This window comes from Numenius arquata, chromosome 10 (assembly GCF_964106895.1).
Source record: "Numenius arquata chromosome 10, bNumArq3.hap1.1, whole genome shotgun sequence".
Classification (NCBI taxonomy): Eukaryota; Metazoa; Chordata; class Aves; order Charadriiformes; family Scolopacidae; genus Numenius; species Numenius arquata.
In genome coordinates this window covers 44,526,891-44,550,858 of record NC_133585.1, presented here as the reverse complement: position 1 = coordinate 44,550,858, position 23,968 = coordinate 44,526,891, and the positions used below count along the sequence as shown (strand labels likewise).

The window sequence follows — 23,968 nt, the reverse complement described above, 5'->3', positions numbered from 1 at the left end:
TGTCAACTTCTGAAATTCACTTAACTTAAGCGTCTTAAATTTGTTTATCACTAGTAAAAGAGAATTTAACTGAAATCATTGATGCATGATCTAGGCTAGAAGTCAGTGATGTGTTTTGGTTTCACTGCTTTTTGCTGCTGTGGATGTTGAAGAAATGGTTAAAAATCTTTTTGGTAAGATGAACAGATAGAGATTCAAGGATGCTAAATGCAGAGGAGCAGGCTGGGTTGATAATTATGTAGTAAATGATCTTACTATATGCTAGACATTTTTCTGCTTAGGATTAAACTGCAAAGCTTTTAAATGTGAAAATTTTCCTTGTTGTTTTTATTCATTCTTCAATGTGCAAACCCCACTGTCTAACAATTTGTGATATTGCATAGAGCAAAATGCTTCCTTTATGCAACCATATCCTGTCTGTCCTAAATTTGCATGAGAATATGTAGGCAGAATTTGGACTTCATTTGAATTATTCCTCTTTAGTTCACTGCAAAGTCCGTGTAAAAGCCAGGCAGAATTCTTGGTTGAACTTTCTTTTGCATTTCTTATGTGGTGTTGATTTCAGCAACTACAGAAAATGTAATAGGCCATACAATTAATACAAAGACTTCTCTGCTGTACAAATCGAACAATTTGGATATGCCTAACAGTGAAGTTAGGGCTAAAGTGATCTGGAATATCTGTTTTGTTACAAACACAGTAAATATGTGAAATCAGCATAGAAATTTGAGGTAAAATTGTGCTTTGCCACTTTCCTATCTAAGGATACAAGCACCTGGTATAATAGTACAAGTATATACATATAGGGATTGCAAATGATCATCGCTTCATCTATATGCAAATGAGAAAAAATGGTTTCCTACACTACATACCTTAAAGAAATTTAAGGTATGGCATCCATTAACATTACTGCTGTCATTCATTTTGTGACAATAGATGTCTAATACAGATGTACCCACAGCTGGTTCTGTGATCCCTTCAAAATACAGAGTAGAGTGTGTTTATAGAGATTCAACATGGACTGTGCTAGGATCAAAAGAATCTGCACTGAAGCACAGGGATTTTTAAAGAGTTGAGAAACTCTTCCACTGCGGGTTGAGAAGGCATTGGGGAAAACTTTAAAAATGAATTTTAATATAAAGATTTGCGATAGCTTTGGAAGTTGAAAGTTTTTTGCTACCTTTCAAGTTCCATTTTGTGATCCAGATGCACCTGTAAAATAAGACAGTCGATTGTTAGAGAAAAAGATAGTACCTCCATTGCTTCAATATATAATGTGTATGAAGGGAAGTAAATCCACATAATTATGAGTAGATATGACTACAATATCAGCCATTTGGGACAAGGCTATTGTCAAGGTCATTGAAACAAGGCATTTCTTCAGCATCTTCTGTGTCCCCAATATAAAGATGCTATCACTGAATGATTAATGTTTGTGGACAGTGGTGCAATATAAATACTAAGCAATAGTTCCAATAAACCATTTTAAACAGGATGAGAGGAAAAAATCCAAACTGTTCAGCGTCTGTGCACAGAATAGTAAATTAAATGACTGATTTTGCAAAAGTCATATGGATCAGAGAATTTAATGGTTTGGAAAGGGGCTGTCACCACTATGAGACAGAGGGAAGTCCAGCGATTTGTCAAGCAACTAACTAACCAGGTATCGTGGTCAGAAACTTTTTGATGAAGTGCTGCCTTTATTGATTCCAAATTCCATGTTTAGGACCAGAGCCTTTTTGGCTTTCTTGTTGTTGTTTTTTAACCAGCCAAAGGAGGACAATAAAACTTCAGCTCTGACGACCTTTCTTCAGGATGGTTTTTATTGTCCACCAAAACAATCATAAAATGAGAAGCAGATCAACTGAATGGCACTGAAGAATAATTCCCAGAGGGTATTCTCTTTCAGCTAGGACTTATTGTTCCCTTTGAAATGTGATTTACGTGTCTTTTTGTACTCTGTCAGAGGATTGTGGTAAATGGCTTTCAGAGATCAGAAATTGAGATATAAATTCTTATATTAAACATGGGGTAAAGAAAGCTGACATTTTCCTTACTGCACTTGAAATGATGTAGAATGCTTATTCAACTATGTAAAGGAAATACTTAATTGTAAAGTAAACTCTGTATTTTTCACCACTACACTCCAGTCATTTTTGTAAGTCTGGCAAATAATTAAGATAGTAAATTTCTGTTTTCCCCAGGTCAAACCCTCTGTCAGGAGGGAGACCAGAGATGTTCTTCCTGTCCTGATCCCTGTGGAACTTCTCTCTGTGAGATGAGAAACAGTCAGACAAACTGCAGTAAGTAGGTCTCATGCTTCATACTGTCACACTTTTAGGGTGTTTTAGAGAATAATGAGAATGCAGGGTAGGACACAGTAAGTAATAATTTAATTTACTATCTAATGCACACCTGTAATGATTAAATATTGAAAAGGGTGAAGTTCAAACAAAAGTTTCATCATAACTCTTGATTATTGATGTTCTAAGAGATACTCATAACACTTGATATTGAGATATTTTCCCTGCTGTGAATTTTTGATATGTTCTTTATGGGTGTTTACACTTGCACTTTTTCTTAACATTTAATGACATTCATTGTTCACATGAAGTAAACAACATAGTGTTAAGTGCAAAAACAGAAGCTACTGGTTTATTTTCAAAATATAAAATGTACTGTGTTTAGTAGCCTGGAGAAATTTTAGCCCTTTTATGAAGGAATAATTTTGATATTCAAAGTGGCAAAACTCGTTACTCTTCTGACCAATACATATTGTAGAGGAGCGGGGTCTTCAACTCTGTGTGTCTTCATTTCTATGTCCTGTACTATACCACTCCGTGTGAGCCTCCTGTACCCACTGTACACTTGCTTCTCAGTAGCTCTCTTTCTCACTTGTGCAATGCAGCACTGTGAACAGATATTTGACGTATATTTGGCTGGGTTTTGAAACTGGGGCAGAACTGTATTCAGAATTATTCAGAATTAATTAAAACTTGGTGATGTGTTAATACAGTCACATCAATTCAGGTCACCTCGGCACATGGGCAGGCTTGCCTTTACTTACGTATGAATGTGTAGACTTATCCTATAATTGTTTTGTGCTGAACTGTTATCTCTGAAAGGTATAGTTTGGTACTATATGATAGCTTGTTTCAATAATGTTATACCATTTAGGTTGGAATGGATATGGGAAGGTCAACTCGTCAAAACTCCACAGTCTCTCTGAAGTTATAACTGTCACCCACAAGTGGGTTTTTTTGAGACAGGCACCATTCATGCTGGGGCCCTTAGATGCTGCTGAAGTAAAAATACAAGATACTTTGGCATATATGCTTTGCATGTGCTTCTATCAATGCTTCTCCTAATTTTTTGAAAAGGGACAATCCTAAGTACCATGTTTAGCATTGCAAAGAATTTAGTTCATTTTTGGTTGATTAGTCCAAACTCCTAATCAAAGCAGTGCCAGTTAAGCCATGTGGCTCATTACCTTGCACAGCTGAGTTTTGCTGATTTCCAAGGATAGAGATTCCATAGTCTTTCTGGGAGACCTGTTCCAATGTTAGGCCGCTCATGGTAAAAACCTTTTTTCCATCTATGTAACTGGAATTCTCTGTGTTACCACTTATGTCTTTTGCCTCTCTGCACACTTCTAATAGTCTGGCTCCATCTGCTTTACACCTTCCCATTAGGTAACTGTTAACAGCAATAACATCTCCCCTTAGCCTTCCTTTTTTGATGGCTGAATAAGCTCTCTTTTCCCAACTTTTGCCTGTAGATCATGTGATCCAGTCCCCTAACTTGCTTAGTGGCCCTCCACTGACCTCGTTCCAGTATGTTGATGTCTTTCATGAATTGAGGGGCCAAAAAACAGGACACAATACTCCAGATAGGTACCAGTGCTGAATAAAAGGGAATAACAGCCAGTCCTCTTCTCAGAGACAGCAACCAGATTCATCAGGCATGATTTTCCCATGATAAATCCATGCTGGCTGTTCCCAGCCAACTTTTTTCTTCATGTGGAGACATGTCTTCCAGAAGAAACTGGTCCATAATCTTCCTGGGGACTGAGGGTAGACTGAGTGGACTGTAGTCCCCTGGATCCTCCTTCTTGCCCTTCCTAAAGATGGATACGATCTTTGCCTTTTTCCAGTCATTGGGTGCCAGGGTTGCCATCACCTTCTGAAGATGATATAAAGTAGCCTTCCAATGACATTCCTCAGTGGAAACTGAGGCAGAAGAGACATTGAGTACTTTGGTCTTTTCCATGTCCCTGGTCACTAGTTCTCCTGCAGTTCAGTGAGCAGCAGACCCACATTTTTCCTTACGTTTCCTTTTGCTGCCAGTGTACTTACAAGAGCCCCCCTTATTGCCCTTCACATTGCTCAGTAGTTTCAATTTTAGCTGAACTTTGGCTTTCCTAACTACATTCTTGTATGCTTTAGAAATGTCTCTGCATTCCACTTAAGTGCTCTATCCCCTCTTCTGTATATTTCTTTTTTGTGTTTGAGCTCGGTCAGGAGATCCGTGTTCAGCCAAGGTGGCCTTATGCCACACTTGCTTGACTTGCTTTGCATTGGAATGGGCTTTCCTTAAGACCAACTTACTGTCCTTCTAGCAGATATCAGCGTGATTAAAACTCTCACAAGTACCAGGGCCTGCAATCACGAGGCATCTTCCAGCTCTCTGAAGAAGCTTTCATCTACCTGCTCTTTTTGCTATGGTGGTCTGCAGCAGATGCCTACTATGTACATTGCCCATGTAGGTCTGTCCACTAATCCATATCCATAACCAAACTATTCAGGTGAGAAGGAGCCTTCTGAGGTGATTGGAGTAGTAGGTGTTGGATTTTCTTACTTGCCTTTTGTGAACCAAACCATCATTCTCCCCCAGGAATTACTTAGAAAGGGTTATGAAATGGGAAGGAAGGTATCCATATAACACAAAACTAATAACAATCCACTTCATTTTTAAAAATATCTTAATAAAATCTATATTTAATTTAATATCTTTTTGGTTGAAATCTCAGATATCTTCATTGAATTATCTTGGTCATTTTCTCATCTATGTATTGAAATTCATGGTCAGATATTACCTCCCGTGAGAGGTTGTCCCTCTCCTAGTGAAAAGGAAGCAATATGTCTTGGGATACATACACTAATAAGGGAGAAATCAAACATGAGATGCCACAACAGATCAAATTACTTTTGTTGTTGACCACATCAGCAGTTCCTGCTGAAATCCCTTCGAACTGTAGGTATCTGACATCTGCAAAGAAAACAGTTTTTCAAGTAATCTTTTCCTGTCTTTGGTGAGATTTAAAGGTTGTATTCTCCTGATGTTTTAAGTTCAGAATAGATGAGTATTCATTGAGATATAATTACTGACTTGAATAATTCCATTCTAGCTAGTCACAAATCTAAATGTGCGTGATTAAGACTGATTCTCTGTGGGCTGAAGGCCCGTGGGAGTAAAGGATGTTTAGTCCCAGAGCTCTCTGCCTGCAGGAGAAGCAGCAGCTTTAGCAGCCTGTGCCCCTAAGAACAGGTGTTGCTTCTCAGTTTCTCCGTTTGAAGATTCAGCTTTTTTATTTGAGCATTACTATCTTTGCCACAAAACTGCAGCTTGCCCAAGAGTGAGGGCTTCCATATTTCTATCTGCTGTTTCAAAGCTTCTTTACTCATAATGCTTCTAAAACTTATCGGGCGTTACACTAAACCTTGTTTTATATGTTTAAAACTGTAGCAACTTTACATTTACTCAGGTCAGAAAAAAAGACAGTATCTTGTAATTTTATTTATTTTTAAATATGTATAACTTAAGCTGACTAATAAAGAACACATAAAATGTATCTGATACATTGTGACAGGATCAATATTGGCCTCACAGCTGATGGCTGTGTAGTCACCAGTCGTGCATTAGACAGGTCCTCTATTTGGCTGGCAAATGAGGCACCAGCAGCAGCTTTACCCAACAAGTAGGAAAATACGTAAATTCCCACAGTAGCCTCTGTTTCTTACATACTCAGGGAACAGTTCTCTCTTAAGCAAATTACCTTTCGTAAACAGCACCTACAGTCCTGTAAAAGGCAACAGTCTATCAAGCACTGTGACTGCAATTCAGTCTTTCTCACAATAAGAAAGCATTGAAAGTCTACTTTCTTTCTCAGACTCATCTTCCTTGTGGATAAATCAGTATGAGACACTGTGGTCCAAAGAGTTTGTCCTGTGATCCAAAATCTTCTCCTGATCAATGCAGATTTTTGTATCCCATTGTATGTATAAGCAGCAATTTTGGAAAATGTTTGAGTGGCTAAGACTATGCTACAGGATAATGAAAATTTTTTTTTGACATGATATTTAAGTTCTAAACCAATGTTCATATTCCGTGTCATGAGAAACCCAAGAGGTTTTTAGTGAGGATGTTTCCTCGTCGTATTATGGGCAACAGTAATTCTCAACAGGAGTAACTCATAATCTGAATTAGACTTCTGGATCATCTCTCTTTCTCCCTTTCTGGTCCAGTGACTATTTAATTGTTCATACACAATGGAACAGCAAGAGAATTTGGGAGAGATTTTTCTTGTATAACATCTGGAAGTACTATTGTCTTCTTTCATCTTATTTTCACAGTTCGTATTCTGACCAGAGTTATTCCATCTTTGGTAAGAGATGAGAATTCCCGTGGAAAATTTCAGTTTTGACAAAGCAGTATTTTCTGGCCCAAATAACTCTTTGGTTGGAAAATTCCAAAGGATAGGGCACATTTTGCAACATTGAATGTGATGGATGTTCTCCACGTGTAATAATGTCTGATCAGTTTAGGCTGGCATTATAATGCAGTTACAACATATTTAGGGTAACAGAATAAATATCTGAAGGGACAATGTAAAGAAGAAAGACCCAGGCTATTTCAGTGCCCAGTGACAGGACCAGAGGCAATGGGCCCAAACTGAAACACAGGAGATTCCCTCTGAACATAAGGAAACACTTTTTTTACCACAATAAGAGTAGTAATAAGGGAGAAGCAAGATCTCTTAAACTGTAGGACAGACATCAGAAGGAAAGATTAACATAACATTTCGGTTACTTAAATTCAGATACTCCCCTGCAGTGTATGTTCTGTCTGTTACTCCGCTTGTGAATTGTAGGGAATTGGGTGTAAGAGTCAAAGTTATTCTTTTCAAATCTACAACACTTTTGCACATAATGTGATAGAAACTTTCTAAGCACAGAGAAAATTGTAATCATATTGAAAACATGTAGAGAGCTATCCTACAGGGGCATTTCAGTGAATTAGAATTCACGTAAACCCCTATAAATATGAGGCAAAACAAAAGAGAGAATGATATATGTGCATTTCTATGCTCTAATCTTGAATAACGTTATGTTCTGCAAACACTTAGAACATTGCATGTACTTTTGTGCTCATTTACTTGGGTTTCATCATGAAATACTGATGAACAAGTAATATTCCATACATATCAAGAAAAGATGCTTGCTGGGGAAAAATCAATAGATAAAACCAAACTGATCTGGGGCTGAAGTGCGGGAGGAGAAGGGAGAATTCATCATGAACAAAAGGAAGCGGCAGTAATGTGAGGAGGATTGTTGAAGTCTTTAACCTCATATACCCCAAAGCTGGGATTAACTGGTTTGAGACAACAGACATAGTTCAGTATTGGCAGTATGCAAGGATTTAGCAGAGAGGAAGAGCTGTGTGTAAAATGAGCTTTGTGATCCCCAGATTAGAAGTAAATACTAAAAGATGTTATAACAGGGAACTGGCCAAGAAAGACTGGACAGTTCTACTGATCAACTGAATAATTGACTGTTGGATCCTCTTTCAGCTTTTTCTCAAAGATCCGGCTATAGGATCACACAGTTGCCACACTGTGCTCGCAACTGACCCTAGCAACTGGCTGGCGGAGAATATTAATCTTGTAAAGATATGTTTACTTCCAGAATACGCAAATATATGTGGTCTTTTTATAACAAGTGACTTTTGAATAGTACACATTTTCATGGAAAATTTTCTCATATTTCAAAAGTAAATAAAATTAAATACCTTTACATTGGTCTCAGTGCTAAATAAAAAGCCGAATTTCAGTCTGAATTGAAGTGAAATTCTGTCTATTGCTTTCAGTTGTGGTAGAAAATTGAAAAATAAATATTTCTGACTACCAATTTGGGAAGAAATCCAAAAATTCTTTACTGTTATGAATAGGCTCATATGGGATCTTGAGCTCTGAAACTTGTAGTTTCTCAAGCCTGAGAGGAAAACACCTGACTGATAAATTTGTTAAATGCTTAAGTAATAATTCGTTCTGTATTTAATTTAATCTCACGCTGTTTGTGTTTCTTTTTTTTTTTGTTTTGTTTTCTTTCTGTGAAAGGTCAGTGTGAACCAATTACTCTGGAACTCTGTATGAACTTGCCTTACAACTATACTTATTACCCAAACTACCTGGGCCACAGGACGCAGAAGGAAGCCTCTATCAGCTGGGAGTCTTCTCTTTTCCCAGCCTTGGTTCAGACCAACTGCTACAAGTACCTTATGTTTTTTGCCTGTACAATCTTAGTACCAAAATGTGACCCCCATACAAACCAGCGGATCCCACCTTGCAGGTACTATACTATACTTCATTTAATTCTTGACTGACATTGTCTGTCATATTAGTCTTTCCCAATTTTCTCTTTCTATTGAAAATACCAGAAATTTTGTGTTGGAATTCCATCGCCAAAGGTAGAGAACCATATTTTATAGGATCATTAAATGCAGTTCGTTACATGTGTGTGATTAGCATCTGAAGTAAGTGTGCAAGCTCTGTTTCAGGCTTACTTGCTTGAAAATCAAGTCTTTTGCACTGTTTTCTTAACAAAAATAATAAAATAAATAAAAATTGGGCTAGCTTATTCTAATATAGAGGGACAAAAGTAAAGTTATAGGCTCTTTGCTTCAGCAACTACATACCTAGCTAACAGATTTTAGGAAGTATCACAACACAGTTGAATAGGTATTAAGCAGCTCAAGAGGAACTCATTGAAACTGTTATTTAGTTTGAAGGGGACCTCTGGAGTTCATCTGGCCCAACTTCCTGCTCAAAGCAGGGTAACATCACATTTAGATCAGATTGAACACCCAACATAAAATTTTAAATCTTAGGAATCAAAGCTCTACTTTTATAACTGTTCCTTGAAGCGAAGTGTGTGCTGGGTTCCCACTCAAGGTACAAATGGAATTTTATAAATGAAGAATATATGGAATAAGCCCAGAAACTCCTGTTTCCTTATAATTACAAACTGTCTTTGCTATGAATTGATTCTGAAAGGTGCTGAGCATCTTCTGGAGATTCTGGGTCTCACAACATTCCAATAAATCTATCAGTGTCCCTTATTTTGAGACCAGTAGATGCCTTCCTAGTCACGTTAGCCTATAATGATATGAAGATTACACTTTCAGTAGTCTTCAGATGACTTTGGTGTTGTTTAAAACTGTGACGGATTAAAAAATAATCCTTGTTAGAGCTCATGCCCCTCATGTGTTGGCGTCAATTTAGGCATCCCATTACTGTATTTGAATTGGGAGAGTAAAGAGAGAGTGCAATTAACTGCTAAATATGCTTAATGTTCCTAAAAAAGTGCCAGATTGGATTCCATTGCAGAAAATTACACATTTCTAGGCTACATCTGGTTTTGACTTTGTATTTCTTTCTCTTACCAAGAAGGGGGAGATACCCCTGCTTTGTGATGCCTGCTCTTGTTAACTGCTAACTTGGTAGATTGATTCATAGACAGTACCACAGATGAGATTTGATTGAGAAGTAAATAAAGAAGTCTGATACCAAGGTATTCTGATACCCCCAACTGTGAGACTTGGTATGGGAATATAGGAAGGATTAAAAAACAAACATCAAAGTACCAATTGCTCTTCCAGTTTTCCTAGAAGCATTGCAATAGGCTTCCATATGTGCCGTGATGGGCACTACTTTGAAGTCCCTCACCACAGACTGACAACTAAATGGCTTGCAATAGCTGTTGGAAAGGCTCAGCTTTGGCCAAAGATTTGAGTGTGCAGGGAACACTGCACACACTGTTCTGGACAGAAATGGCTTAGATGTCTCAGCTAACAACATCAAATTTTGAAAATGTATTTGTCATATTATTGTTGTTGGTTTTGGGGTTTTGCTGTTGGTAAATAAAAATTCTGGCATTCAGAAAGCTGAGGTTATAAAATGGTATGAGTCAACTTTTTTGATCTTGAGGAGGATCTAAAAGGAAAGAAAGACTGCAACATGGTTAACTGATGTCAATCCAGTCATCCATTCCTTCCAGCTGCTCAAGTCTATGGTGAACCATTTGGTGTGAAAAAACATTGATGACTCTTCAAGCAATCACCCAAACCAAAATTAAATATGAGAAGATTAATAATGTATTGTTTTCTCAAAGGAGCATAAAATAATTGATCCTAAGTGGATCTGTTTGCTTGGGTTTGGTCACTGCATTTCTTGAAGCTTACTAGGGGGGAGAAAAATGGTCCATTGATCAAAAGGTCAAAGGAAAATAAGTGGAATAAAATGCCTTCCGTGAAAGGAGTCTCTGGTCCTAGAAGAAAGATCTAGAAAAATTAATCAAATTAAGTAAAAGGCAAGTTAAAAGTGACATGAGGGGAACTGAAGGAAAATAGAAATGTGGGGGATCCTACTGCTGAATATTTTTCAATCTATAGGAACAAAGGAGAATTTTCTTTGACATGGTAGGAGAAAGTCCAAATGATTATAGGTTTAGAAAATGGGATCTAAAAGGTGCAATTAAATGAGTTGCGGAGTCTAGAAACAAGAGAAGACTTGGGGAGACACCAAAGCCTTCAAATAGGTTAAAGTGAGCTTCTGTGAGAAAAAAAATGAATTGTTCACTATGTTCACTGGGGCTAAACCAGGAAGCAATGAATTTAAAGTACGTCAGGAGAGCTGTAGGTCAGATATAAGGAAAATAATAGATATCTGTGTATGAGAATGAGTGATAGGGAAGTATATGAAATCTTGCTAGCTGAAGGGTTTTTAAGAACAGCTCAGACAAATACCTGTTAAGCGTGATGCATGATTCTGTTTGGAGAAAGAGATGAAAAGGATCTAGAGGTTCCTAATCCCATACTGCCTAGTCAATATTCCACAAAAAAAAAAAAATTTAAAAAAGGAGAGGTGGGGAGACAAACAGGGATTCAAAATACCACAGATACAAGAGAAGATTACTGTATTGAACAGCACATCAGCTATGATTCCAGGCAAAAATAATTGCTACATGTTTAAAATAATGCTTAAAATAATAGGAGATTTTTCTATTATGCATTTTCTCTTTTTTGTATGGGGAGTCCTATCTTTCTATGGTAAAAAAAAATAATGCAGAAATGCAGCAGGAGAACTATATTCATGCCTTTTTCCAGCTGTGAGACAAGCTTCTGTTGCTCTAACTGACAGCACCCTCAAGACTAGGTTAATCTGTGCTTTGATTTTCCCCAAACTTTTAATTTTATTGAATTTCCCAGGGAGTCCTTTACTCTTTCGTTTGCAGGTTTAAACAGTTTGTCCTTCTGAAGCCACGTGATTTCTGAGGTAGCATCATCAGAAAAGGTAGCATTTCACTGGCACAAAATGTATTTTTTCCTGAAGGAGCGCAGTTAGTGCATCTTAAAAAAGGTTTTCTGTCATCCCTTACAGAGGAGAGGATGTTTGTAAGGAGTTAAGTGTGGCTATTATGTTATAACTCAGGTAATAGTCTGCATACAGTAACTTAAAATAATGTCTCAACAGAAGCAACATATCTTTCGATGGTTTTTTTTTTTTCATGTAAAGAAATCTGATTGATTTTTCCTTAATCTTTGTCTTTAACTTTGGCTGCAGTTATTACTCCCAATACCTGAGAATTTGTAAGACTTTCACTCAGTTGCTTTGTGCAATTCCACTTTGTCTCCTCAGGACACTGTGTGTACAGTCTAAGGAGCGCTGTGAGTCTGTGCTTGGGATTGTAGGTCTGCAGTGGCCAGAAGATACTGACTGCACTCAGTTTCCAGATGAGAACTCGGACAACCAAACTTGTCTAACACCAGATGAAGATGTAGAAGGTAACTCCTATAAATACCTATAAAAGGAAATTAAAGATTTAATTAGGTTCCCAAAGTCACTGTTTTTTTCCCCCATGCCTCCTCTTTAAATTATAATATTTAAATTGTGGAAATTATTCCAAACTGAGTTTCAGGGAATTTGGATGCCTTCAGTTTGCAGATAAGAGGAAGTGCTCATAAGAAATCTCTTCAAAAGAAGGATCAATTACCCTCAACTGTGAAAGTCATTGTTTGAGATTTGTTGCTAACACCACACCTACTGCTTACTTGTGTTTATGCTTCAATTTTTTTGCCTATTTAGATGATACAATAATGCTTTTCTAACCAGGAAGTGGACTCTTGGCAATCTTAAAAAATCTGAGCCCCATGACAGCTCTGAGAAAAATACTGTAATGTTAATGTCTTTGCCAGCTATTGTCTGCTCTTGGTTTTTGTTGGGGAAAGTTTTGTAGAGAGTTGTGCCAAACCAGCTTCAGTAGCAACTGACAAATTTCAGGTTTTGAGTTCAGCCATAATACTAATCATTGTGGGTGTGAACATGGGACAAAAGAATGAATTGCCTTAAATGCTTCTAGATGTTTTTTGTATGTATGAAGAGAAAAGCTGTACGGCTTCTCCTTCTGCAGTGGTCATCAGATGTGAGATCCGTGGGGATTCCGACATGCCTTTTCTTTTTCTTGCCAAAATGCCAGTAAAGTAGCTGGGAAAACAGTGAGATGGTGTGTGCTACAGTGCCTGCAACCTGCTGATCGTGTTCAGTTCTCAGTCTTCTCCTCCTGCTCACCTACATGATCATGACGGTCATTCCACAGTCTTGATCTTGCTCAGAGAAGGCAGTGGGTGAAAGCTAGTTATGGCCGATAGTTCTTTTAGTGAAGATATATTGCTGTGAATATACTGAAGGAATCATGAAAAACCAGTGAAGCATATAGAGCAGTTAGTACTATTTCTTCAAGCAAAGTCCATGTGCATGTATCACTGTGAGGATTTTATAAAGATGTGCAATACCATAGTAAGGAAATCCTCTGTCATTCAACTCTTGAGAGGCAAGGAGGTAATTTCCCTCTACAGCAGTGGGCTGATGGAAGGGAATTATCCAGTATTACACGGAAGTGTGTAGGAAAGGAAAAGTAAGATTTTGGCACAAGGTGTGTTAAAGAAAAATAATGTGGTTTAATTTTCTCAGGTATCAAATGCCTTTTAACCTTCCTTCCTGTGTTATTAGATCATTTGGCTGTGAAATGTAATATAGAATGGTTATATTTTAAATATACTACTGCATACAGGACTAGTGTGTTTCATTTCTAGAGATAAATTTGGTTCACTTATAAAAATTATAATTTAAAAAAATTCTCACTTTAATTAGAGGGATTCTGCCTGTCTGGTAAGTTGATTCACTGCTTATTGGTCATTTTAGCACTGAAATAGATATTCCTGGAAAACCAGTGAAAAAGGAGAGGGTTTCAATATTCTTTTAGAAACAGCATAACTAATTAAAGAGGTCTTATCAGAGTTGGTTTGTATTCACTTACTGCTAGAATGTTACGTCAATTTAGTGTCAGATTTCTACTGACTACCAATGTTGATTAGAAAGTCTTCCCCGGGAAGTTTAAAATCATATATATATATTTCTGAAAAAAACACATGTAATAAAAGAAATTAAGCTTCTGAGAACATTTAAAATGTTTATGATTACAAAATATAGGTGATTTTCCAACTTCAGCTATAATTGACAGAGTTATTGCAGTGTGCTGAATTGCTTAACTTCTCTTCCAGTCAGTGCTGAACGCAAGAAATACTGCTGGCCAAGACAGTATGCGTTGTAAACTTAGATATAACGAGTTATTCTTAAATGTTGGCACTATAGTTCACATACCTTTTGTCATTAGAATGTTATTTTCTAAGGCTTCTGAGTTCATTGATGATATTTTTGTTAAAAATGTTTATTGAATCCTAAAGTTTACTCAAGGAACTGCATGGTATTAAATATCTGAGAGACTTTGCAGGAAGGAAAAAAAGAGGCAACATATGATGAAGGTTGTACATCAAAGTCAGTGACATGTACAGTGTGAAAAAAATGGGTGGGTTTTTCAAAGCCATCTAAATAAAGCCTCAAAATGGTACTCTGTAAAATGAGGCAAAAGGAATCCATGGGTTAGTTTGTGGACACTTATAGGTGGTTTTATTAATTCAAGTAGCAACAAAATTGCCAAAATGTATATTTTTTTTATCCTGGGGATCTCTTATACTCATTTCAACACATCAGATTATCTATTTCTGCTTCACACAACACCATGACAGTGAGAAAAGTAGCTAGAAAATCCATGCCCACAATCTAAATATTGTATGCCCGTTATTTGGCAAAGCTTTGGAATTTGAGAGGGGGGTAGCACGTGAGGGAGAGCTCTGGAAAATATTTCTCCATCCCATTCAGAGTGCCATTGTTAAGAGTCTTGCCTGCTACATAGTTCCAGTTCAGTATCGCACAAGCTTTCTATTCCTGTCATTTACCCTTCTGAAACGGCCGCAGTGATAAATAAATAAGTAACCATGTGATGGTTAAGCTTGGAGCTCATGGTGTCTTGTTTCTCCCTGTTCCTTGTCATTGACAGAATGCTCACCCAGTCACTTCAAGTGCCGCTCCGGGAGGTGTGTCCTGGCATCCAGAAGATGTGACGGTCAAGCTGACTGTGAGGATGATAGTGATGAGGACAGCTGTGGTAAATAAATTCCATGAGCTGGGTCTTTTGAATAAGGAGTAGTTGAAGCATTAGAAAATGAGTTTTGTTTTTCCTTCCGTTATTTGAACCATAGCATGACAGTTCAGAGGGTAAGCCCCTTTTTCTGTGGAAAAATGTTGGGAAGTGTATTTTTCTTTTCTAAGACTAGTAGCAGTAAAACTACTTTAGCAAGCACCCTTCTTGATTAATGTCAACACAATTTATGATGTTTGATCGTTTAGATTCAGCTAATCGTATTCCAGGATGTTTGAGTATTCCTTCAGTAATCAAGATAACGAATGCTGCAGATTTCATTATTTTGATATTGCTGGAGGTTTTACTAAGCTGAAATATGACTTCCTGACAGTTTAAATCTTGTCATAAATACAGTTTTAAGTTTATACGTGGTAATGTTGTCATTTTGATGTGTTGACAAAAGATCTGTGTTGCTGAAGTGGATTCTGTGCTGCAAATGTTAAAAATTACATGTTTTTTCAGATTAGTCAATCTCAAGCTGTAGGTGCAAGTATGGTAACCACAAAGTTTATCCTTGGGTATATTTCTGAGTTTACTTACAGTAGAGATGCTCTTGTCTTTTAACTTAAGGGGATGTATTGAGCTTGAGAATAACGAACAAATCTCTTGGTCGCTATTTATCCGTGTACATGCTGGCAGGAGAACTTTGAGAAGGAGAAGGAAGTTCAAACTATTTCCTTATGTGACTAATGTGTGGCTTCCATGGACTTCTGCATGCTGGCTTGGCATCCCCAGGGGTAAAGAGAACAATTATAAATCACTAAGGACTTAGAGAAGACGTGTGAATATGAGTAAAGGATTACAAAACATTCCAGCACAGTTGGGCTAAGGTGGATAACCTGGCTTTTTTTTAACAGAGAGCAGGTTAAGATGGAAGCACAGTTTATGTGGGCAGCAAAACTGTGGCAATAAAAGACTTTATACTCAGCTGCACAAAAATAAAATAAGATCCAACACCTGAAAGCCTAAGCTAGGCTAAAATTCAAACTTGAAAGCTCTATAAATAATTCTTTTTTAAGAGTAAGTTGTTTTAATGATTGGAGTGCCCAAGGGGTTATTTATCTCTAAGGCACAATGTATTCTCAGTCTCTGGGAGTTTTCAAATCACGCTTGTATTCTCTGTACTCTTTCTGCCCCATTCCCCTCCCCCTGCTAAAAGAAAGCAAAACCAAAAAAAAAGAGTCTCACTGAAACAGAATTTCAGACTATGTCATTCTCTTGTTTGGATTATAAAGGAAAGGCAGGGCTGATGATCACAGTGACTCTTCCGGAGTTTGTCATCTCTTTACCTTTGAATCAATTGTCTCAAGTGTCCTCCTGCCAAATATTCTTTGTTGCCGCCTGTTCTTAACTACTTAGAACACTAATTGCTATGCGTCTTGCAGGATAATTTTATTCTCCTAGACATTAACATACGAAATAATGCTCTAATAGATAACATTCATGTCTCGAGTGGATCTCTCTCTGTCTCTGCAGTCTAGACAGAATGTCACTAGCAATCAGCAGAATTCTTATCAGTTTCTATAAATATGGAAGACTGTATCTGCTAGAAAATTACTGCTGTCAGAGTGACATTACATTGACCAGGGGTTTCTGAAGAACAGAAAGTCCTTGTAGAGCTCCAGAAGTAACTGCCTCTGACTCATTCATATTCCATGTGCGCAGGACAGAATCAAAACTTGGTGATCTTTCCATGTGTAAATGGCTAGCTCATATTTTATTAGATTTATCCTTTGAAATTGGTTTCATACCATTAGATAACAATCAGCATTTAAAATAAAAACACTGTATTTGAGATGCCTTAAATAACAAGCATGGAACAACTTAGAGTGCAGGGAGGAGGCTGGAAAAGACTAGCTGCAGCTCTTGGATGCTCGAGCTACTCTGGCCAAAAATGTAAGGTAGAACAGTGAAAAGGGACTAAGGTGTAGCCATACTCTGCACCCACTGTCTCCTCCCGTTAGGAATCCCTGTAATGCTTTCATGTGATCTTTGTGAGAGGAAATTTCACCCATGCAATTGCAGTGAAATCCTAAGACTTTAGTGCCGTTTAGACTAGGATTTGGGGAGAAAATTTGACCCAGATTTCTGAATGTGAGACTTCTGAATGTGCATTTCAGTAAAGTGTGAGGAAAATAATTTCTGAAAATTATTATTATGATAGATGTCAAGAGAGTTTGTGGTATTAAATATGCTTGATTGTAATTGATCATATTAATTTACTGGCTGCTGAACAATGCCTCTGGCAGAGAGCAGATGAGGGTCCTAGAAGAGTACTAAAGAAATTGAGGACAAAACATTCAAAACCACTATTGTCCTTCTCTATTTTCTGCAATCTGAGTTCTGACTGTAGTACTTCAGTTGAGGGAAAAACGTGGTGGTCTTAATGTTAATGACTTAATAATAATTGCATGGAGAGTATACGTGTGAATAACAAATGGTAACTTGCTTAATTTTTTGAAGAAGAGTGAAGGTAAGATCATACCTGAATCCCTATCTCTTGCCAAAACATACGTTTGAGATGCGAGAAATGTAAATTCCTCCATTTTCCTCCTTTTTCACTTCCATTTAATTGTCATTAAATTAAAAATGTATGTCACAAAAACGTTTAGAGAAGAAATAGAAACACACCAAATATTATATAGCTTCTACCAACTGAACACTGAATTCAATAAGTAATGAATTTTCCTAGGGAAGCGTCTCTCTATTTGTCTGTGTTGTACTCAAACGTAGATTTTGGAGAGTCATGGTACACTTCACAGTGTAACACTATAATGTGTGATGAAGGAGAAAAGCAAACATGTATTTAATTAATTTTAAACACTCTGCTAAAAAATTGCAAGGTTCATAAACTATATTTTTTTAAGCTTTTTTATTTTATTTTCATATCAAGTTCCTACCTTGACTGACGTTCTTTATTCTTTATAGAGTAAAGGTTTTGTTTGGTTTCAATTAATTTTTCATTAATAGTTATCACAAAGATTGTCAAGAAGGAGACCTGGAAAATGGTGATACCCAGGAAAGTTCTTTGTTCATGTGGAGTTAGTCTCAAGGCTATTTATTTCTCTGTGCTCTAAAATTTATTTACATGGCTTTTTTAATCTAAACAAAATCAAGCACTCCACACATCCAGTTACAGTTAAAACATGAGTAGATTTTTTCAGTAATTAAATGAGCTAGTAGTGTTTCTCTGGTTCATGTTTGTGAAACACTCCTGAAATAATACTTCTTGGAAACAGCCTATCTTCCTAGTTATTTACTGCTGATTCGCTGCTGCAGTTCCAGGACAAACAGAGGTACTGCTTGAAATGCAGATTGTGAGCTTATACCTCCACTATTTGTGTGTGGGGCCATCAGGGCTGTCACCTGAGTTTGAACTTGGGTTAAAATGAAAAGCCAGTATTATCATCTGTAGAACAGGCCAAACGAGGCAATCAAACTAAAACTAAAAATGTTTTAGTTAGGAGAATGCATTGTTTTTATGACTTCCTATAAAACCAGAATGTCAGATGTGCAGGACATTGGTACGTCAAAGTACTTAAACTGATATCACAGTGAAGTGCTTTATTAGTTGATGGAAATAAATAGTGAGGTAAACAACAGAAAACACTTTTCTACAATGTACCGTGGACCATTCTTATTTCCTTGAGCTGACTAGCAGGAATAAGGGTCAAAGCGCTTTGGCACAGGTTTATAAGTATTCCTCTGAAACCAGAGAGGCTGGTTAGCAGGACTTTGAAGAGACAATAATGGAGTGTGTTCCATGCATTAATAATGAACCCTCTTGAAGATTTGTACAGCCATTGGGTCCTTCTAATCTTTTCCAACTGCTTTGGTCTCAGATTATGGAACTCGGAAAACTGTTTGGGGTCAATACTTGTCAGCATCTCTCTCCCTTACATTGTGATCGGCATTAGGTTCTGTATCAGCACTGCCAGAAAAAAACTACATGTTTCTACACTGTTGCACGGAGATTCCAAGTCATAGGATTTGCTTTTGAAAGACCTAAGGTCTGTGTGGTATGCTTTTAAAGGAAAGTCTACAGACTTCTAGATTAGAAAAGTTTATACAGCACTAGTAAATGTATTTCAAGAGTAGTGGTGTATGGGTTTTGAGCAAATTGAGCTAATGCCTAAACCATTACTTATAGATATGTGTAGCATAATATAAATTATTATTTAAAAAGCATTGAAGTATTATGAAGTGTTATATATTTTATAGCCATTTATCAAGTGTGCACTGTGACAATCTTATTTCCATTTCTTTGTTATTAACTATTATTGGTACCTTTTAAAATTTATATTGCAAGTGAAAATATTTTGGGTATTTCAGGATTATTGAGGAAGAAGAAAACAGTTGATTTGATATTGCCTGCAAGTGTTCCAAACCTCTGCTTCTCTGCCTCCAGGTTGTAGAGAAAGGGGTCTTTGGGAGTGTCCTTTGAAGAAGCTGTGCATCAAACACACTATGATCTGTGACGGTTTCCCAGACTGCCCTGACATGATGGATGAAAAGAACTGCTGTAAGGGCTTATGCAGTTTTTTTAGTGTCCCATAAGGGGCTGATCACATTTTGGGGATCTTGGGGTGCAAATTAAATAAAAGCAAAAAGGTTTTCTGCAGACAGAAAGGCTTACTCATTCCCTCAGTTTCCTTTTCAGTTTTTCTATGGCACCAATTTATCTCTTTCCTCGTGTCGTGTCCTCTGTTGTTCACATCCTTGGGTCCTTGCTGCATCCTTGGTCACTCTGGTCCTCTCTCTTTTTTTCTCTCTCTGCCTCTTCCTTCTTGTGTCTTCATGCTTCTTTTCTTTATTCCTTGTAGCTTCTTGACTCCTTTTCCCAATTTTTCTCAATTTCATTCAATATAGGTATAGCTGCTTACTGCTCCTTTCTTCTTGATTTCCACTTGATTTTCCTTTCTGATCTGTTCTTCAGTAAATTTCATATGTCTCCCTGCTTTGGTTGGTTTCTCTTCTGCTTGACGTGTCTTAGATTATTTTTTTTTTTCTCCCCACTTGGCTCCATAGGCTTCTTCCACAATCCAAACTGTGATAAGTATCAGAGATAAAAAGCTTAGTATAGTGCACTGGCCATGCACACAGTGTATATATGGGCTCAAAGTGCTGATAGTGTGCAATAGGCCCTCTGGTCCCCTGCAGGAGCTGCCCTGTGTTCTGTTTCCACCACACACCCAACTGGTGGGATGGGAAGAGGTGGAAGACCTGCAAACAGCAGCTGCTTTGCAAGCTCCCACCCTGCATGTGAAGCTGGGATTGGGTGCTGGGAGATGTTAGCTTCGCTTTCATAAATATAGTAGTGGTACTCTGAATTCTCTTCTTTTGAGAAAAGCTGGTGTGTGGGCATGTCCTCAAGATGAGGAACTAGGAAAGACATATTGGGTGACACTCAGCCTGCACAAGAAAGAAGAGATGGTTGGTAAACTTGGTTGAAAGCTGAAATTTTAGAGCTCTCAGCAATCCGGTACTTCAGCATTTTTGCTAGAAGTGCAGGATATAATTTTACAATTTAAAAAAAGTTGCTCCCGAGTCTCTGGAGTTCTGTTGGCAGGGACAGGATGGTGGGCACATTTCATGTGCAATGTGGAGCATATGACTATATTTACCAAAATGATTGGCAGCCTGCACATAGCACTAGATCTAACTGTTTCTTTTGGGGAAGAGGCATCTCATGGAACATCTCTTAATCTGCCTTTCATTGTGAAGATTAGACCATTTGACTTCCAAGCAGTTTGTGTGCTGTAATCTAAAAAAGGAAGGTGGTATTAAAATTATTTGCTCATGATTGCACATTATGATCATGGCAGAGAAAAGATCTTCTCAGGTCTTAGGTTAAGCTAGTCTGTAATTATCAGACTATAATTCCTCTCTGTTTTTGTGTTGGGGCTCGAATATTCCAAAATGGCAGCAAAGTATCCCCAGCTGAGGGATTCCAGCTTTTCTAGTTTCGCACGCTTTATTCCACAGCCAGAAAGATTACTTACATCAGAGTAGGCAGCACTGCCCGCTCTATCTGTATGATTTTCATTGGGGAGTACATTTTTTACACTGGTGCTGCAAATAAATGCTTGGTTTGTGTGGCACTATAGATGCTACACAACAGCCAGAGACAGGCACAACTGGATGCAGCTACCTTCCATGCATTCTCTCCCTCTCCACCCTCCCCCAGCTCTCAGAATTCCCCAGTGATGAGGTTTATAGAAGCTGGAAGAGAAGTGCGTTAGTGAGGAGGGTTCTGTAATGCTACACAGCTACGTTTTGGGAAGGGGTTTGTTATAGGTGGGGGAAAGCTAAAAGTCACTTGCAAATGGAAGCTCTTGTGGTTTCTGCACTGGAGAGAGATTCAGGAAATCCCTATTGAATGCTGCCAGCTGGCAACCAACTGTGAACTGGAGCATGTCTACCTGTACATAAGTTCCCCATCTCTAAAGTGGAGATAAAAATAATTCCATGATTTTAAATAGCAAAGGAGGATCCAAAAGTGAATATAGAATTGCTGTGGGTGAAAGGAGATACATTTGCATTAGAGTAAAATTTTTTCAAAGAACATGAAGAAATAAACAGATTTGGAGAAATCTCCTAAAAAGCACGAAACAAAGTATTTTCACTTAATGCTTGTGAAGAGGCATAGGCAGGTTTCATATGACAGGACCACAAATGATACTAAGTAATCACAGATCTTGCCATTTCAGACACCTTTCCTTCCCTTTGAGTTATGATGCCCTCTGTCACTGTGGGCAGCAACCACCTTCTGCCTCAGTGATGTCCATCCTGAAATTTGTTGCAAATCTGTCTCACTTTCTTGCTCCATAAATCTGATCTGTACCTGCCTTTGCATGTTTTTCAGTCTCAATGTGAATTTCACGTTGATGATTTCTTTCTCAGAGTGAAACGTGTTTTTGTCCTTGCAGCATTTTGTGACGAGAGTGAACTTGAATGTGTCAACCATGAATGTGTGCCACGGGAGCTCTGGTGCGATGGGCAAGCAGATTGCAGTGACAGCTCAGATGAGTGGGACTGTGGTAGGTTTCCGCCGTGGTGCGCTTTGCCTGGAGGAGATGTTTGGGTGATGGTGGTAATCACTGGTGATTTGATTGAGAACGCAGTTGCAGTGATGGAGAGATGCTCCCTTTATTACCAAAGGGAGACTGGGTTGAGATTGGGAAAGCAGGGAAGAAAGAAGGCAAAAGAGAAAGGAAAGGCTCAGTGTGAAGTGTCGCAGCGCAAAGATATAAGAAAAGTGACATGGCAGGGAACTTCTAAAAGGTGTAGATGGTGTGTAAAACCTGGAAAGTGTTGTGGATAGGAGAGAGAGTAGGAAGATGTTCAGATGTAGAATTCATTTGGGCAGAACTTCTAAGCCCTGATTCTGTACTTGTGAAATCAGTGTAAAATTCCCACTGACTGCAATGGTGCAGGTTCAGAGCTTATGAGAAGAAGATAGTTCTACCAGGTCAAAGCAAAAGTCAGAGGAAAAGTTGAACTAAACCCAGTATGCGTTTGGGGAAGAAATGCACACAATGCAACATCTTTTAAGAGATCCTAGAAAGGGGGGATGTAAATTTCCATTTTGGGCCATTTTGAGAAGATTTTTGGGTATGATAAAAGCAGTTCACACACTTTTATACGTGGATTATGAGAGAATCATCATCATCTTTCTTTTAAACAGTAGTTGTTTTTCTTCCTCTAATGACACCCACATATTGTTATGAGAGGAACAGTGCATATTACTGAGAGTCAAATGATGGTATCACTCTTATGTCAAGCAGCATTCATTCATCCCAAAAATAACTGTAGTGATTTCAGTTGGACTATTTGTGGGGTAAAACATCATTTAACAAGATTAAGGTTTCAGAAACCCATGTGAACCTGTGCTGGTGAGTCAAGAGTATTCTGGCTTATTTTAATCCTCAAGATGGCTTTGTTGTTTGGTGCCTCATACTGTTCAATGTTAGCAAGGTTTTGACAGCCATGGTTGTCTTGATTTTCAGTTACATAGCTATTGAGCATATAAAATGGGCAAAAGTGCCAGCATCTTGAAAAACTCTTTTGAATGTAGTTGTGTGTTTTCAGGATGCCATTTATAAAACTAGCTATGTGGTATAATAGTGAAGTATTGTTCTTTTTCTTTGCAGTTACCCTGTCTAAAAACACGAATTCCTTGATGTTCCTGACCATTCACAGGTCAGCTGCTGATAACCACGTTTGTGCTGATGAGTGGCAAGAAAATTTAAGCCAGCTGGCCTGCAATCAGATGGGTTTAGGGTAAGGTCAGTAGTGTGTAGCATTGATGAATTTCTTAGGACAACTGGAATGCTGGAGTTAGATGTGAATGATCATTGATCACTGCAATGTTAGACCTAGTGTGGAAATGGTTCACAGAGAAAAGAGAGAATGAAATTTTGTGAACTATGGCAAGAACAAAAGCTCAGTAAAATCTAGGCACTCTCACAGTAGAAATAAGACAGAAGTAATGAGCTTAAAACACAGGTAGGAAGATGTAGAACAAATATTAGGCAAAAATTCCTAAATGGAAAGCTCAAGATTCTCCATCGTGAGGGATTTTTACAAACAGGGCAGACAAAAATCTGTCAGAGAGAATTTAGATATAGTTGATCCTGTTTTGGATGAGGGGAATGGATCAGATGGCCTCATAAGATGTTTCGTAAGTCTGTTGTGAATTTCTTTAACTTATGGCACTTTAAATATGGTCTTGGAGAAGTCCATAGACTGAGACTACAGGCACCCTAAAGTGTGTTCCTTGAGTGTTACGTTTAAGCGGTTTGAGCTCGGAAGATTTAGCATAGTTCTTTATAGATCTGTTCACAGCTACATAAAATATCACTGTACACATATTTGCCCACAGAAGATCACAAGGTAGAATGTCATCTTAAGAAAGAAGAGTTTGTGTATGTTTGGTGGGAAAAAAGAGTGGGAAATTAAGAGAGGAGAGTTTTATGTGTTTGCTGTAAGCGGGCACTGAGGAAGAAAGCTCTTTTTCCAGTTTTCCAGCAAACACTTTTCTCTAGATGAGGAAAAAGCAGAGACTTTAAAAATGCTTGTTAATATCTGCC

At 37.9% G+C, this 23,968-nt stretch overlaps 1 protein-coding gene across 1 annotated transcript in view; it reads left to right on the top strand.

Annotated features, from left to right (window-relative positions):
• CORIN (corin, serine peptidase) overlaps positions 1 to 23,968 on the top strand; it is a 134,692-nt gene that overhangs the window by 98,509 nt on the left and 12,215 nt on the right. Inside the window, exons 10-16 of the mRNA XM_074154492.1 lie at positions 2,205 to 2,303; positions 8,396 to 8,627; positions 11,975 to 12,120; positions 14,733 to 14,840; positions 19,285 to 19,398; positions 21,806 to 21,916; positions 23,030 to 23,159. Coding sequence (XP_074010593.1) covers positions 2,205 to 2,303; positions 8,396 to 8,627; positions 11,975 to 12,120; positions 14,733 to 14,840; positions 19,285 to 19,398; positions 21,806 to 21,916; positions 23,030 to 23,159 — 940 coding nt within the window. The remainder of the gene's footprint in view (positions 1 to 2,204; positions 2,304 to 8,395; positions 8,628 to 11,974; positions 12,121 to 14,732; positions 14,841 to 19,284; positions 19,399 to 21,805; positions 21,917 to 23,029; positions 23,160 to 23,968) is intronic.